Source organism: Komagataella phaffii, chromosome 3, assembly GCF_000027005.1.
Source record: "Komagataella phaffii GS115 chromosome 3, complete sequence".
Classification (NCBI taxonomy): Eukaryota; Fungi; Ascomycota; class Pichiomycetes; order Pichiales; family Pichiaceae; genus Komagataella; species Komagataella phaffii.
The window spans coordinates 21,701-38,807 of record NC_012965.1 but is presented as its reverse complement, the minus strand read 5'-3'; the positions used below and the strand labels follow the sequence as shown (position 1 = coordinate 38,807).

The following is a 17,107-nucleotide window of genomic DNA, read 5'->3' as shown; positions in this document are numbered from 1 at the left end:
AAAGCGGATATGTTTTGTGCGAATGACAGACCCCACGATAAGCTTACATACATTTCTGTGCTGGACACTACACGCATTTGTTCATCTGCATCGGTATCCCTCCGTTTCTTTCATATGGCTTGTAAATTCACTTTGTCAAAATGACCCCTATGCCACAGTCACATATATGTCCTAACTGGCCACTTGCGACTTTGTAGTAAGTTTTATAAGCGTCATTATTAACCTGATGGAAACCAGGCAACTTCACAATGGAAAGTCCTATTGACTCAAGCTACCTCCTTCTCTAGATTGAAAGGTTAACAGCCAAAACTCCTGTTTGTGATCTCTTTCTCTATATTCTTAGTAAAAAATGCAATCCCACCATGAGGTCCGACTTGACGTCCGTTCCCAAAGTTCTATTGAAAATTAACAAGATAGTTGAGAACTTTATGAGGTGAAAAACGATACTACCAAAAATGGAACAAAATCATATAGTTATATCTGTTGCTAGCATATCCTATGAATCGACTGACTCAACTAGTTCCGTTTCGTATTTACTTCATAGGAATTTGGGAGAACTCAGAATTCGGAAGATTTCATTCCGGTTAAAGCCGGAAAAAAGAAAGAGCCCCATAGCGATAAAACCTAATCGTGGATGCATAATATCTGCATCTATATGTACTGCATTAAGCGAAACTTGCTTCCTTTTTATCCCCTCCTGCGTTTACTTGGCACTTACTAATAATTAGTATCTCTTTTTGGCACTAATTTTTATACTGTTGTGTTCATCCAGTTTCCTGATTAGTTAATCCTTTGTTCTTTTTTTTTCACACTACTTATACAACAAAAAGACTAAATTGGCAGTCATTTTCTTGCTGCGTGCGTACGATTGGTCTCCCACTATCTTCCACGGTGCTATTTAGTGTTCACTGATTAATAACTTCGATAGATACTTTATAAACGGCTATATTAAAGTATGCCTGCATGCTGAACCAGATAATAATACCAGGTTTTTGTCCAGTACTTTGGGGTTTTATAATTATGTCAAGTTTCAGTCATTTATATGTGAGAACCTTGTGGAGTGGGCAATCCAAACTATAATCATCCGGATCTTATCCCCGCCTGTGAGGTACTTCAAAACAAAGCTTGTGGTCCTATTCAAGAGGTGTATGGCCTGCAATTTTTATCGCACGCACATAAGTTTGTGGTAGGCCATTTATATCTCTCGTATTGCTTGGCTTTTGCTATCTACTCTTTAGCTCAAATAGGCCCTGCATATGTCAAATTGAGTTTGCACGTTTAGTACCAAATTCAAATTCAGCCCATAACCAATGATGACGATATCCTAGGCTTTACTGGTTTTCAGTTCGATGGGTTCCTTTTTAGGGTGTGGTGCCTCCACAGATTTGAAACTAGTCCAAGAGTGACATTCTTGCTAACCCAGTAACCTACAGAAAGACGGAACGATACACCAGTCGTGTCGTAGCCCAAATTCCCCCCACTAAAATGCTGTCATGCAGAAAGCGCAGGGGTTGCGACTTATGGAAACAGATTCAGATGGCCGCATAAGGCATACAAGAGTAGTGATTACCTTCCTCTTTCAGTCGAGAATGAACTTTCAAGTTTTGCTTTCGGTATTGTTGGTTCACAACCTCAAAACAAATTGATAGCGGACCTGAACAGGCTTCAACACTGACTTTACGTCAACTTTATTCAAGAACATGAAACGTTTTGAAACGATTTTTAGCGAGATGCAGAATAAAACAGAGTTGATAAATAATCAACAATTTTAGTGAAAAGTAAGTACACCAATATAGTTCTTGGAAAGTGCATAAAGGATTCCCGATATGGTTATTCAGCCAAATCTGGACTTTCATCGCTTGTAGTGTTTCGCGATGATCTGCATCATTCGCAGACTTCTCTTGGCGTTGTGCAGCTTCCCCTAGTCGCAAATTTCAGGTGTGCAGAGTGGTCGTGCTGAGACAAATAATACCCACATAAATTTGTCAATAGAGTGATCTTGTATAATTAGCTGCAACGGTGAGGCCATGCGCAGCTTAGTGTTTGCGTTTCTATTTTATCTGGCAACCATTTCAGTCATTAGCAATAAACACACCTGCAATTCAAACTGCATAACAGGATGGCTGACTAGTGTGCACCTAGCTGAACCCAGAGGAAAGTATAAGTAGAGTCTAGATTCTATATCTCCCTGTTCAAAAGAAAATCAAAAACAAAAACATGAACCTCTTTACAATCTTAGCTTGGGGTTTCCTTTATGTTCCCCTTGTACTGGGAGAGGGATACTATTCCTTGAACTTCGATGCACGAGTTCCGATTGCTCTGGGAATACTGGGAAGTTCATATCAGAAATATACAATTATGGCAGATAGAAGTCTCTTAGGAGGAAGCAATATCGACTTGGACGTCACATTCAGTGGTATTATCGAGTTGCTCACCAACAGAGTACACATTGTTGTTAGTCTGCCTGATGCCGATGGAAGGGTATCAGTCTACGACATGTATTCGGGAACATCTTTGGGGTACCTGTCATTCGTGTGTAGTCTTACTACTTGCGAGGTTCATGCTGTATCCTCCAGCAGTGGTGCGACAACCTGGACGCTTGATGGTAATCAATTAATACCGACCAGCCCCTCGACCGTATACGCCTGTTATCGTTCGTTAGTGGGCTTACTTGCGCAGTATACTCTTAATGATAGAACAAGTATCACCGCTCAATGCGAGCAGACTAATTTATATGTCGAGCTGGCCATACCTGCCTTCCCTGAGACAACGGCTGTATGGACAGGCACTTATACCACATGGACTACAGATGAATCTGGGTCGGTGATAGAACAAATGCCCACACCATCAGCTGACACAACAACAACTTGGACTGGCACCTACACTACTTGGACAACCGATGCAGATGGATCTGTGATTGAACAAATACCCACCCCACCAGCCGATACCACATCAGTCTGGACTGGCACCTATACCACCAGGACCACTGATGCAGATGGATCAGTCATTGAACAGATTCCAACCCCATCAGCTGACACCACTTCGATTTGGACTGGCACTTATACCACATGGACAACTGACGCAGACGGATCCGTGATTGAACAGATTCCAACTCCATCAGCTGATACAACTTCGGTATGGACTGGTACCTATACCACCTGGACAACTGACGCAGACGGATCCGTGATTGAACAGATTCCAACCCCGTCAGCTGATACAACTTCGGTATGGACTGGCACTTATACCACCTGGACCACTGATGCAGACGGATCNGTTATCGAGCAGATTCCAACCCCGTCAGCTGANCCTGATCAGAACTTCNGTATGGACTGGCACTTATACCACCTGGACCACTGATGCAGACGGATCTGTTATCGAACAGATTCCAACCCCGTCACGNACNGCNACTATNNCNANCTNCGGTATGGACTGGCACTTATACCACCTGGACCACTGATGCAGACGGATCTGTTATCGAGCAGATTCCAACTCCGTCAGCTGATACAACTTCGGATATGGACTGGTACCTATACCACCTGGACCACTGACGCAGACGGATCTGTTATCGAGCAGATCCCAACTCCGTCAGCTGACACCACTTCGGTATGGACTGGCACTTATACCACCTGGACCACTGACGCAGACGGATCCGTGATTGAACAGATTCCAACCCCGTCAGCTGATACAACTTCAGTATGGACTGGCACTTATACCACCTGGACCACTGATGCAGACGGATCTGTTATCGAGCAAATTCCAACCCCATCAGCTGATACAACTTCGGTATGGACTGGCACTTATACCACCTGGACCACTGATGCAGACGGATCTGTTATCGAGCAGATCCCAACTCCGTCAGCTGACACCACTTTGGCTCCATCGGCAGATACTACCTCAATCTGGACTGGTACTTATACCACCTGGACCACTGACGCAGACGGATCCGTTATTGAACAGATTCCAACTCCGTCAGCCGACACAACTTCGGTATGGACTGGCACCTATACCACATGGACAACCGATGCAGCAGGGACAGTGATTGAAGTGATTCCTTCAGGGACCAGTATAAGCAGTGATGTTATTCCAACGCCGCTTCCAACATCTGGTGTCGATATTGACACTATCCCATATGACGCGTTTAATGTTGCAGTTTACCATTACCCTGCAGACAATTATGAACTTGCGAACAACCTTGGTTTCCTGACCTCAGGCTATGAAGGTCTGGGACAAGTGACAACAGCCACTAGTGTTGGTAATATTAACTTCGACACAAGTTCAGGGTGGCCTTATTACATTGAGAGCAATGCTTTGGGAAACACAGGATCGTACGTGAATGCAACCATAGAGTATGTTGGATTCTTCCAAGCTCCGGCAAATGGAAACTATGAACTGTCGTTCAGCAACATCGATTACAATGCGATTTTGTTTTTGGGCAGTCCTGCTACGGATTCATCTTTAGCGAAGCGTGAAGTTCAGTTTTTGAAACCGGAAACAAGTTCTGAATACGTCTTGTTTTTCGACCATGGTAAGGATGCCGGCCAGACCGTTAGCACGACACAATATCTTTCTGCAGGCCTTTACTACCCCTTGCGAATCGTCCTTGCAGCAGTGTCGGAGCGTGCTCAGTTGGATTTCCAAATCACACTACCAGATGGAAGGGTCCTGGATCAATATCAAGGGTACGTTTACAACTTTGCGCACGAGGGGATTGAATCAGCTACAAGCAGTGCTCATGAGACATCGTGGTCAAGATTCACCAACTCTACCATTTATTCTCATAGCAGCACCATTGGGATCATAACTTCAAGTACTGATGCACCTCACTCTGTCATCAATCCTACAGCGATTGAAACAACTTCGACGGACACTAGCATCTCAACTGTTGCTGTTACCACGTCTATTTGTGATACAAAGGATTGTGTCAAAACCACGGTCATCACACCTAACAGTCCGTTGCCAACTCAAACTGTCTCTTTGACAACAACTACCATAGATCGCAGTGAAGTAGTGCAGACAGCACATTCAGCAGTGCCCAGCCAATTTGCACCAGATGCCCATCCTTCAGCTGTTACAATTACAAGAGAACAATGTGATGCTTACTCTTGCAGTCAGGCTACTATTGTGTCGGGCAAGGTTTTGCAAACTACCACTGTTTCTGACTCAACAACTGTGGTTCCATTGGATACTCCTCAACTGTCAGTCGAAGCTAGTACTCTCGAAACCAGATTGAAGTCCACCCAGTCTTCCCGAGCACCAACTGTAACAGTTCAAACTTCTCAATCGTCACGCCACAGTGAGGACGTAACTGAAAGCAGCGTTCATGTATCCGAGTTTGACGCTCAGAGTACTTCGGCTACATCTGCTAGCGCCCTCCAAGCTCCTTCATCTATTTCTTTGCAAACCGGAGGAGCTAATACCCTGAGATTGTCAGCTTTCTTGGGAACTGCATTGCTTCCAATGCTGAATGTGCTCTTCATTTAAGCGCTTATTTCCTTTTTTTCTCTTCTAGCTATTTACATTAACTAGCCTTTACTTATTTTTTATTGTTTGCCAAAAAACTGATTCTTAATAGGCTGTTCGACGCACTTTGCGTTTGTCAGCACTGTTACTTACAGGTGCGATATGCTACATTCGCGCCCATATCTTAACAATTTGCTCGGTTCATTTCTGGATCAAGTGAACTTCACGATGGTAAACTTGTGAATCACGTCTCTGTAGCGATATCTGCGTTCAAAAGGTCTTTAAACAAGCAACAAGCTCAATAAAGTCTACGCATGCAATTATGCGATCGATTGAACGTANTTTTTTTTTTTTTTTTTGAAGAATCAGGGTCCATCCTACATCTATCTGTTTATTTTAGTTGTCGATTCTTTGATCAACCTTGCGAGTACCTCCAGAAGTTGGTGGCAGAAGTTATCTCGGTACTTCTTCGTAATATTTGAACATCATAGGGAATGGATACATAAGACGCAAGCTGGTGAACAAAGCATGCGTTTCTACGTTAACATACTTGGCTGTTGGCTAGTGTTGTAAGTCGAGCGAACTACTACCTCTACAACGTTTCACTTCCAGCAGGGTGTGCCTCTCAGTTGTGGAGTAGTGAACAAAGTGATGTGCGTATCGCGTGTTAGGGTGGTTCGAGCCTAAGTTTTTGCTAAACTATTTTAACTGGGACACGTACAGTTTAATTTCTGTCCGTAATGCTCCCTAAAGTATTAGTTACGGGAGCTACTGGGTTTATAGGACTTCATATAACTGGGGAGTTACTGTCTCGGGGTTATGCAGTCATTGGAACAGTGAGAACGCACAAGGAAGGGGATCAAATGCTTAAGGATTTTGCACGGGCGTTTCCTTCGACTTTGGATGGACAATTGCTCTACGTTGTCATACCCGATATCAGTGCTAGTGGATCATTTGACGATGTGTTCAGAAGTAACTCTGATGTGACGTATGCAATACACACTGCTTGTCCTACCCCGCCAGTTGGTGAGGGTTCTTTAGAGGAGACGATGCTCCTTCCCACGGTGGAAGGAACTCTGAATTTGCTTCGTGCAATCAAAAGATATGCCAATGATTCAGTGAAAAATGTGATTTACACATCATCTTTATCTGCTTGCTGGAATTTAGATAAAGTGGAGGACAAGTCACTTGTCATTGACGAATCGACTTGGAATAGTTACGAATGGGAAGATATTAACGATGACAATAGGTACTTGGCGTACTCCGTCGCCAAAAAGAAAGCTGAAAAAGCTGCATGGGATTTTTTGGAAAACGAGAAGCCTTTCTTTAAACTGACTACCATTGTTCCTCCGTTTGTGTTTGGACCTCAAAGATTTGATTGGAAGGCTAAAGAAAATGTCCTTTCTGGATCGGCAGAGATAATTTTGAGTTTATTGAGCTCAGGCTCTACTCTTCAAGATTTGCACGACGCACCCATATCATTGGCTGTTGATGTTAGAGATCTTGCTGTATACCACGTTCTACCCCTCACAAATCCCACACTTGAACAAAAGAGATTGCTTACTATTGCAGGAAAGTTTAGTGGACAAAGAGTACTGAATGTGATCAATGAAAACTTCACAGAACTGAAGGGAAAAGTCCTTTTGGGTGACCCAGATAATGTTCTCCAACTTGAAGGACTGAAAGCACCCGAATATAATAACAAAGAAACCTTAGCCCTAGGACACCTTGGATTAATATCAGTAGACAGGAGTATCGCTGATACGGTTGCCCAAATATTACGGGTAAACACTATCCAGTAGCTTAGAGGTTTGCATGGGTCTGACTGTGTAGGATAAGCAAGTTAAAGACGGTTAACGACGGCAACAAATTACATCTCTGCTTTGCATCTTTCAAACTTGTCACCTAAAAAGACAATAGGAAAATGGAACTAGTGATACATCCGGAAAATGAATGTCGAAGTCGCCCATTCTGATTTTTTTGAAATGAAGGATGCCTCTATTTAGATTTGAACTAATACTGTTCATACACACAAAAATCAGAGCCACTAATCAATGTATTAGTAAAGGCTAATAGATAGTATATAATAAAACCAGGATAGTGGAGATCAATAAGAATGGTTCAATTCTCTATAACCATCTATTTCGGCGGTCTGGCCAAGACTCGAACATCATCTGTGCCTTACACGCTTGCAAGCGCACATGCAAAAATTCTGATTCCAACATGTCAAACAAAACTGGATGATAAGTAAACTTCCTATTCATGCATTTTGTTGGGTGAAATTGGACACTCTGAATCTAAGCTGACAAAATACTCACTCTTTGATATGCTGAGGCAAAGGATATACTAACAGCAATCTTGTGGGCCCACAATGTTGGTTCTTTTAGTAGTTTCTAGCGAGAGGGTGCATAAATTCTTTGCGCGAAAAATTGATCCTTGTCCCGCTTTTTCATACATGACATTGCTTCACGGAGAGTGATACTACTTATGCATGCAGACAAATCTGGCGAGAGCAAAGCCTATTTAGAACATCGTTGCCATGGAGTGACCTCGGAAGGATCGATTTTCTCAAAAAATTATCTTCACTCTACTATCAGTAGCATTCATAAGCAGCATTCATGTCTGCCTATCGCTTAATCCTGTGCGTCTATAGAAGGAGGCGTTTAGTTTTGTTTCTTTTTTCACCTGAAATGAATGTACGTTCAGTATAGAAAGACTAATATGGAAAGAAAAGCAACAAGACGAGCATAATAATTTTTCTTCAGAGTTATTCTCATAGCTGCCTTAATTTGTGCTAAAAGTAAATAAAACTTGTCAAGCCTGATAAAATAATTCATAGTTTCTGTTTCTACCACTGTGTTGTATTTTCCAAATTCGGCAAGTTTGTTTAACCCACAGAGGTTATCAGCTTTGAATAAGCTAGGGCCACCTGCTAAGGTAGAATGCGACGAGTGACACCCGATAGTGAAATGCATGCTTTCTTTTTTCTTTTCGGACTTGACTGACAAAGGTACAGCAAGTTTCTTCGTATGGTTTCTAACTTAATCGATGCGTATTTTTGTGGACATACATATGCAAACCAACTAAATTATCACCTATAATTGCGGGCCGATTTTGAAAACTTAGCCCATTCAACATATCGATAAAGCATTGCACAATAAAAAAGCGGAAAAGCAAATACGAGCACTCTCGGATGACAGTTGCGACTTTTTTTTGTTTGTCTGTAGTTCCAAAAATTGCCAAGTATTTTTGTCTTTTCGGCAACTGGCAAGAGAATCATACCTGCATCTGCAGGTGATCACATAAGGAAGAAAAAAAAAGGGAAAACGAGAGACGAAATGAACACGATCAGCATTGATGATATACTGGAAACATCAATGTTAGGAGCCATCGATATATTTGCCACTGCCCAGTGCAAGTGAAATCGAATAGATGCAGTTGGGTGATGATTCGAAACCCAAAACGATGATACTTAAGATATTTAAGATTGCAATCCTGTTCTAGTACGAACATTTGTCCGAAATCTTTTACCATATGTTGCCGTTTTAAATCACCTAGCCATGCAAAGTTTGCGTCACATTTCGGCGTTATAATCCCGTATACTTATATCTCGCCCATTCCTAGACTTTTCTGTTTTAGTAACTTTTGACATTGTGCTTGTCTTCAGAAGATGAAATTTCCTGTGCCACTTTTGTTTCTACTGCAGCTGTTCTTTATTATTGCAACACAAGGAGATGAGAGTGGAAATGGTGATGAAAGTGATACTGCTTATGGATGCGATATCACTAGCAATGCTTTTGACGGATTTGATGCTACCATCTATGAGTACAATGCAAATGATTTGAAACTTATACGCGACCCAGTTTTTATGAGTACTGGGTACCTGGGACGCAACGTACTGAATAAAATATCTGGGGTTACTGTTCCTGGGTTTAACATCTGGAATCCACGTTCTAGGACTGCAACGGTATATGGGGTCCAGAACGTAAACTATTATAACATGGTCCTTGAATTAAAAGGCTATTTCAAAGCTGCTGTTTCAGGAGACTACAAACTAACATTGAGCAACATTGATGATAGTTCGATGCTTTTCTTTGGGAAAAATACTGCCTTTCAATGTTGTGATACAGGCTCAATTCCCGTGGATCAAGCACCAACAGACTATTCGCTGTTTACTATCAAACCATCCAATCAGGTAAACTCTGAGGTGATTTCATCCACGCAGTACTTAGAGGCTGGAAAGTACTATCCTGTAAGAATCGTCTTTGTAAATGCTTTGGAACGAGCGCTTTTCAATTTCAAGCTTACAATTCCAAGCGGAACAGTATTGGATGACTTTCAAGATTACATCTACCAATTTGGAGCGCTAGATGAAAACTCCTGTTACGAAACAACTGTTTCAAAAATTACAGAATGGACAACGTATACTACGCCATGGACTGGAACATTCGAAACAACAAGAACAATCACTCCAACAGGAACAGAAGGAACAGTTGTGATCGAGACTCCAGAGAGTTACGTGACTACCACCCAACCATGGACGGGTACTTACGAGACCACTTACACTGTCCCACCCACCGGCACTGAGCCAGGCACCGTCATTATTGAGACTCCGGAGATTATCGATTGTGAAGCTGTTTGCTGTGGACCATTTCTAACAGCATTCTCGTTCAGAAAAAGAGAAGAGTGCCAGTGTGAGAACATTTGCTGTCCAGGAGATACAAACTGTGAAACATATGTAACCACAACCCAACCATGGACCGGTACTTATGAGACTACTTACACCGTCCCACCCACCGGCACTGAACCAGGCACCGTCATTATTGAGACTCCGGAGAGTTATGTAACCACAACCCAACCATGGACCGGTACTTACGAGACCACTTATACCGTCCCACCCACCGGCACTGAGCCAGGCACCGTCATTATTGAGACTCCAGAGAGTTACGTGACTACCACCCAGCCATGGACCGGTACTTACGAGACCACTTACAGTGTCCCACCAAGTGGCACTGAGCCAGGTACTGTTGTGATCGAGACTCCAGAGAGTTATGTGACTACCACCCAGCCATGGACGGGTACTTACGAGACCACTTACAGTGTCCCACCAAGTGGCACTGAGCCAGGCACCGTTGTCATTGAGACTCCTGAGGCGTCCACTGCCCGCACAAAGTTTACCACGGTTACATCTTCTTGGACTGGGGTATTCACAACTACCAAGACTCTACCAGCTTCTGGTACCGAGCCAGCGACCATAGTAATTCAGACCCCAACTGGATACTTCAATACTTCAAGCTTAGTATCCACGAGAACAAAAACTAATGTGGACACTGTTACGCGTGTTATCCCATGTCCTATTTGTACGGCACCTAAAACAATTACAGTTGTTCCTGAAGAACCAAACGAAAGTGTGAGTGTCATTATTTCACAACCTCAAAGTTCCTCAACCGATACAACTTTATCCAAGCCTGATAGTGTGAGAGTCATTTCCCAGCCCGAAACTGCTTCTCAAATGGATACTTCTTTATCCAAGACAGACAGTGCAGTAATTTCTACCGAGACAGCCGGAAATAATATTATTCCTCTTGCAGGTAGTCATAGCTACAACACGATTGTGACTACAGTTACTGACTCACCTCAAGTTGCTCAGAGCACTACTGCTACAAGCAGCTCTAATGTTCATCTTACTATTAGCACCCAAACAACAACGCCCAGTTTGGTGTATTCCAGCTCACTTTCAACTGTTCACCAAGTCTCACCTTCAAATGGAGGGTTCCGGTCAAGTATAACAGTGCACCCTCTATTGAGTGTGATTGGTGCCATCTTTGGTGCCCTGTTCATGTAAACTTCCTCACCTTTTAAGCTATTCTCTTACGTGCATTATATGCATTACTTTAGGGCTCAAAATTGCTTCTTTCCAAGTATGTATACTTCAGGCTAGTCTTTCAAGTGATCTTGTTACTTGACTAGCCCTGCCACTTGTATTTATTAATAGACTCAGTTGTTTACTGCAATCGCCACGGATTTTGTTTTTTGCCCATGTAGCAAGGACTTTCAACCATACTGGCTAGTATTTTCATACTCAAAGGGATCTCAACGTTGGCGGTATAATTCTACGTTTCTCGTTTTTAATATGAGCGACAGGTGGAGTGCCGCTGGTGATTTTTTGATTTTTCGAGCCGTCTAATACTGTCGCAAAGGCATTCAAAGGTGTGAAAGTTGTGAAAGACTGGTAGTTCGAAGTACTTACTTTATCCGGCTCACCGCGGATAAAGTTTAACTACATCTTGATTATCCACTCACACCATGTAGCTGAACTACAGGAAAAATATACAATAGAAGATACTACTTAAAATAAGATACGGAAAGCTGAAAATATGGAATCCAATTGGGGGCTGCTTTCATATCCAAGCAGTGATAACATGGACAAAAATTTGAGTTTATAACGTTCCTCTCAGTTGAATCGAAATACTGATTATCTGTAGCGGCTATCATATCGGTCGAGATTCAACATTGTCAAAAAGAAAGCTTGTGAGTAAAAAAAGTCACAATCAGTAATAGATTTAGACGTACACATGTGGGAAAAGTATTGCAACACTTATAAGAACGTAACGTCACAGTTGGACACAGCGCACCTTAGCCGAGAGTACCGTGGCTAGCGGAAATTTTGCGGGATCGTTTCATCACTTTACTGAGTCGTGCGGAACGAATCCGGACACTTCAGAGGTGAGCATCGGCATCCACAATACTCAAAGTTGGGGCCCCAATGAATTACTAATCTGGGTTTCAAAGACATGCCACAAGGTGTGCGAGGTAATCATTATCTCCGCTGACGCTGAAGAAGGCCGCTGCAATTAAACAACTGTGAGACATGCATATATATACACGTATTAACCTACCCTTGCCATTTGAATTCAAGATTGAAAAGAAATGACGAGAGCAGAATACTCAAATAACTCCAAACCTCTAAAGATTGCAACATTAGGAGCAGGACTAGTGGGCGCAGTGGCAGGCATTGCCCTTTCCAAGCTTTCAAATGTCAATGTTACAATCTACGAACTGTCTGAGAAAGCTCGAGAAGTTGATCGTGGATTGGTTTGACCGAATCAAGTCTTCAAGTTCTTTGCGAGCAAGTAGATACTGACGAAATCCAAAGAATACTTTATAGGGGCGATCAGGATGGAGGATACGTAAAACGCCATTGGAAGACGGGTGAAATACTTGCTGTCAACCTTTCGTCGACAACTACTGACAGGAGACTGAAACAGGCCAGAACTCATATAGTCCTCTTACACCACTTTTTCTTTCTTATGCTCTCGAAGGAATTGTCAAATACGTGGCCACTCGGCAAAAAATGTGAATGTCACAAAAGACGGAGTTGATGTAAGTTTTGACGAAAAGGATCCAATACATACCATACCAACTTGCTGGTTGCTGCTGATGGTATTTATTCCAGAACAAGGCGGCAGTTCAAAGGAGACATCGTCCAATACAAAGGAGCGGTTGCTTATAGAAATGTGTTCCCTATGGAGCTGATCATGGATATTCCTAACCTCCCAAACGATACGTCTGCATGGGTCAAGGACGGAGACATTATGTTCTTTTCTCCTTTGGGGTTGACTCAGTATGGAGTCGTCGCACTACGTCGCACGCAGTTTTTGATCCCGAGGGTGTGGCAAACAAATTTTGTTGGAATGAAAATACTGGAGAATGGGCCGTGAGCATCTTAGAAAGTAATTTGCGGGTTGGGATCCTATTATCGATAAGGTACTAAAGGTGATGACGGATATCACTTCTTTTCTCTTGGAGACCGCGCCCTAGTTGAAGGATCTGACAATTGGAGATCGCCTAGCGTTTGTCGGAGATGCAGCGCATCCAAATCAGGAGCGTTTGGTGCTGGAGCACAGTTTGGATTTGGAGATGTTTGGGCTCTCTACCGACCTCTTCAGGAGACAGTCAGTGACGCCTACGTAGATACTGGCCTTCTTGCAGATTACGACTTACATCGGGCTCTCTTCTTGTTCAATGAGACAAGGCGTCATTTTTTGGCTAGAGTAGAAAAACAGTTAGGCTATGATGCTGATACTTATAAGAGCTATTTTAGTACTGCAAGAAATGACAAGGAATGGCGGGCCAGATTCCGTCAGGTGGAATCCCCTTTAGAGTGGATGAGAGAAAATAATGTGGAAGCAGATTTTTAAAGGGTTGTTGATGAGCAAGGTCCATTTTTGAGAACAATATACATTGACTAGAAGGAAACTGTTTTAATCTATTTATTGCCGACATCGGAAAACCAAATTGATGACAATTTTGTAGCGGTAATAGCATTCAAGTCCAGTTTGTCCATAAACAAAAAAGAATCACATTTTTTATGCAATTTTGAAAGTCGTCATCCAATAAGGGAGAATGAAGCGCAAAACGTTGCAAATTTAATTCTACGGAATCCACATTTCTTTGGATTGTAGACATCTCTTTTTTAGAGCTTCCGGTCTGCAGATAGTTTCTCCGATCAAAAAGAACATCCACCATCAATCAGCTGATTGCAAAGTGTTGGGGTGAGGTCGCTGGGACTCAGTTGGGAAGCTGCTTCGATTAGCCTTACACTTGAGACTACAAGTCTCTCATTTTAGCTCTCATCAAATGTTGCATACAGTTTGTAGATAGTGACCAACGTTAAGTAGTATTGTACTCTAAGTAAGAGTAATTCAAGCGGGCAAGAAGACTCCACAAGGCCATCTTCCCATTGATAGCCAATGGACAGATTTTGCCTCCATCGAAGAATATCGGACTCTAAACGTAAACATATGGTTTCCAAAAGTGTCCATCAAAAACACTGTTGACGTCCTCCATTACTAAGGTCGTCTTATCACGGATATTTGACAACATATAATGGAGCTCATATAACAAAACGCATAACTTTCATTGCTATCAAATGGGAACTTGGGTTTACAACCTGTAGGCAAAGCTAACCATTGTTGTAGTGAGGACAACTCTGACTTCGGAATTGAAGCCATATTTGCCATATTTCGTTCCAAGTCTAAGCATACCCAAAAAATGCGCCTCAAAGTATCGACATAAAGCTGATTATATGAGCCTATAGACGGACTTTGTTTAAGCCGAAATAATTGTTTGTTGAGCTTGGTGCAGGCTTCTTGTAAGTAATCACAATGTGACACGATGTCTCCTAATTTCAAAAAATATAATGAGCAGAGTAATGGGATCATTACAAGACTCAAATTATCAGTGGATGAACTCACTAAACGAGATTTCATTCCCAAAACCAACCAAAAATAAGACCACCCTGGTTGTGGGTCTACCTGGCGATGAGCCACCTGGTAATTGGGATTATTCCAAAAATTCTCTTTGGAAATACTATCATTTTCCTCAGCCAAACTGATCGCACCCAAAGCCAACACCAGCAAAAGGATGAAAGTTTCGAAATCTGCTTGTAATCCCTTTTGAGAGACATCTTGCGATAATTCTGAAAGTTTCTGTTCACATAGCAATGGAAACACTGGATATATATGTCGCAAATAGGCATCTTTGAGCTTTTTAATTAAAGCACTATTAAAATTATACTCGACTGAATAATAGGTTGATTTTGAAACCTACCTTTAAGTGAGTACTGCTCTTCCAAATAGATTATTCTATTTCTTTCGTCTGGGGTTGTCGATCCTTTAATTTCGTTCAAATCTACCTCCACCTCATCGAATTCGTATCCTCCAATCATATAAGGTTCTGTTTCTTCAAGATGATGCGAAGCACGCTTGACTTGTCTCCTACTGAGCAATTGAGTGGTTTCTTATTTGCCGTTTCCTGGTTGAACAGAGACTCTAGTTTAGAATTTTCGTTTTCTATCCTTTGAAATAACAGCGATAACGTCCTCTCCAGCTTTGTTGGAACGGAGTCTTTGTATGTGCATTGTAAGTTTCGAGTTTTGCACTGACTACAGCTAGGTCTGGCTTCGTCACATTTCGTCTTCTTCAAGCGACAATGTTCACAAGCGCTGTGAGCTCTGGTTCTCTTCATCGCCACTTCATGTCCCAAAATTGAGTATTAACATATATTGTATAGCTTACTTACGCCGTATCACCACCCAAAAAGCCTCAGTTTGGTCAAAGTGATTGCGAGGACAAATTACGAATTCATGCTTTAGCACTTGCGGGCCAGTCAAGGTTGAATGCAGTGTCCGGGTCGAAAAACGCGAAAACCGACTTTTCAATCTCCACCTTTGGATCACTATCGTGAATCCATTTAAAACTAGTTTTGTAGATAGACAGAGCCTTCTCAGATAACCTAAGACGATCCAGAACATACCCCATTCTTCTGGAGGTAAGAGCCACCTGTTCTGCATGTATCTTTCTAGCACTCTCGTAAACCTCGAGCCAGATTGGAAAGTTTTCTTTTATCTTGGGATCCACTCTATAAGCGGCACCGATAGTGAGAGCCTATGCATAGGCATTTTCTACTCCTTGAGATCCACCTTGTCCCTGATGGGGTAGCATGGCATGTGCTGCATCACCAGCAAGTGCTACTCGATTCTGATACCACTTGCTCAAAGGCTCTTTTTCATACAGTCCGTACACCTTAATCTGGTCAAGTGACGAAAAGATCTTATTAACACCGGATGAAAATCATCAAGAATCTGCACAATCGTATCAATTGATCCGTTCTAAAGCCATGATTCCTCCCAGCCTTCATCATGGTCAATTCTTATAATTGCAGCTACCGCCAAAAGCGTACCCTTCTTCAGTGGAAATAGGACAACATGTTTGTCTCCAGGCGCAGGAATGATAGTACTGTTTAGTAGCTCTGGATCAAGATCAGTTACCTTGGAAAGATTTAAAACATCTCTGTACATCACTTGATGGCTAAAAACAGGAGTGCTTTCTCCAAAAAGGGTACTCCGAACTTAAGAGTTGATACCATCGGCGCCAATAACTAAATCCGCTGCGTATGAAGACCCGTCTTTGAAACGGATGGTAACCAATTTGTGGTGCTGTTGCAAAGATTCAAACTTTTTACCTAAATGCAGTTGGTCTTTTGGCAAAAGACCTGCAACTTCTCGAACGAATTCCGCTCGCAGGCACATCACTTTCCCAGATGTATTACTGTAATCCAAAAACAACTTCAGCTTGTTGGTGTCGTGAGTTCGATAAGTCGAAGTTTTTGACCTATAGGAGATTCTGTCAATAACATCCCCTAACCCCAGAGACTCAAAGACCTTGGCAGCATTAATATCGAAAGAGATTCCAGCTCCAACATCGGTAATAGAGTCACTTCGCTCGAAGACATCAACTCTGTACCCATCCCTCAACGCTGCCAAACCAAGGATCAGCCCTGTAACCCCACCGCCTATAACGGCAATCCTGATGCTGTCCCTTAAATTAGAAGTCACTTTGCTATTGCATCATCGCCGGAGGGTTTTTAGGTTTTTACTTATGCAAGTGGGGGTGAACCACACATGAAAATGATGTGAGATCAATCTAAGGCGATGAGATAACGCAACAAATTATCGCGTATTCGGAAAAGTTTCCGTGCGGATGCTAGCCGGGCACAACAAGGAGAGAAGGCTAAAGCTGAAAACGTTTTGTTTTCCAGGCTGAGATTTCCAAAACTCTTTAATTGTGGCATTAGACTATTATTT

The 17,107-nt window shown here is 42.4% G+C and overlaps 8 protein-coding genes across 8 annotated transcripts; 5 read left to right on the top strand and 3 right to left on the bottom strand.

The window, feature by feature from the left end:
• Window positions 1-2,217: 2,217 nt before the first annotated feature.
• Window positions 2,218-3,357, top strand: PAS_chr3_0016 (Hypothetical protein; the record flags this gene model as incomplete). Its single annotated transcript, XM_002492181.1, has 1 exon — window positions 2,218-3,357. The coding sequence occupies one exon, from the start codon at window positions 2,218-2,220 to the stop codon at window positions 3,355-3,357; it is 1,140 nt and encodes a 379-aa protein (XP_002492226.1).
• Window positions 3,358-3,456: 99 nt separating this feature from the next.
• PAS_chr3_0015 (Hypothetical protein) lies at window positions 3,457-5,481 on the top strand (the record flags this gene model as incomplete). Its single annotated transcript, XM_002492180.1, has 1 exon — window positions 3,457-5,481. The coding sequence occupies one exon, from the start codon at window positions 3,457-3,459 to the stop codon at window positions 5,479-5,481; it is 2,025 nt and encodes a 674-aa protein (XP_002492225.1).
• Window positions 5,482-6,200: 719 nt separating this feature from the next.
• PAS_chr3_0014 (Putative dihydrokaempferol 4-reductase) lies at window positions 6,201-7,262 on the top strand (the record flags this gene model as incomplete). Its single annotated transcript, XM_002492179.1, has 1 exon — window positions 6,201-7,262. One exon carries the CDS (start codon window positions 6,201-6,203, stop codon window positions 7,260-7,262), a length of 1,062 nt encoding a protein of 353 aa, XP_002492224.1.
• A 1,868-nt stretch (window positions 7,263-9,130) lies between these two features.
• Window positions 9,131-11,305, top strand: PAS_chr3_1145 (uncharacterized protein; the record flags this gene model as incomplete). The annotated part of the gene is made up of 1 exon (XM_002492178.1): window positions 9,131-11,305. The coding sequence occupies one exon, from the start codon at window positions 9,131-9,133 to the stop codon at window positions 11,303-11,305; it is 2,175 nt and encodes a 724-aa protein (XP_002492223.1).
• A 1,085-nt stretch (window positions 11,306-12,390) lies between these two features.
• Window positions 12,391-13,661, top strand: PAS_chr3_0013 (Lectin-like protein with similarity to Flo1p, thought to be expressed and involved in flocculation; the record flags this gene model as incomplete). The annotated part of the gene is made up of 3 exons (XM_002492177.1): window positions 12,391-12,555; window positions 12,930-13,177; window positions 13,304-13,661. 3 exons carry the CDS (start codon window positions 12,391-12,393, stop codon window positions 13,659-13,661), a joined length of 771 nt encoding a protein of 256 aa, XP_002492222.1.
• A 651-nt stretch (window positions 13,662-14,312) lies between these two features.
• On the bottom strand, window positions 14,313-15,489 carry PAS_chr3_0012 (Hypothetical protein; the record flags this gene model as incomplete). The annotated part of the gene is made up of 3 exons (XM_002492176.1): window positions 14,313-15,043; window positions 15,073-15,236; window positions 15,293-15,489. 3 exons carry the CDS (start codon window positions 15,487-15,489, stop codon window positions 14,313-14,315), a joined length of 1,092 nt encoding a protein of 363 aa, XP_002492221.1.
• Window positions 15,490-15,605: 116 nt separating this feature from the next.
• Window positions 15,606-15,970, bottom strand: PAS_chr3_1144 (uncharacterized protein; the record flags this gene model as incomplete). Its single annotated transcript, XM_002492175.1, has 2 exons — window positions 15,606-15,908; window positions 15,944-15,970. 2 exons carry the CDS (start codon window positions 15,968-15,970, stop codon window positions 15,606-15,608), a joined length of 330 nt encoding a protein of 109 aa, XP_002492220.1.
• Window positions 15,971-16,132: 162 nt separating this feature from the next.
• PAS_chr3_0010 (Hypothetical protein) lies at window positions 16,133-17,094 on the bottom strand (the record flags this gene model as incomplete). The annotated part of the gene is made up of 3 exons (XM_002492174.1): window positions 16,133-16,350; window positions 16,387-16,829; window positions 17,048-17,094. The coding sequence occupies 3 exons, from the start codon at window positions 17,092-17,094 to the stop codon at window positions 16,133-16,135; spliced, it is 708 nt and encodes a 235-aa protein (XP_002492219.1).
• Window positions 17,095-17,107: the final 13 nt, after the last annotated feature.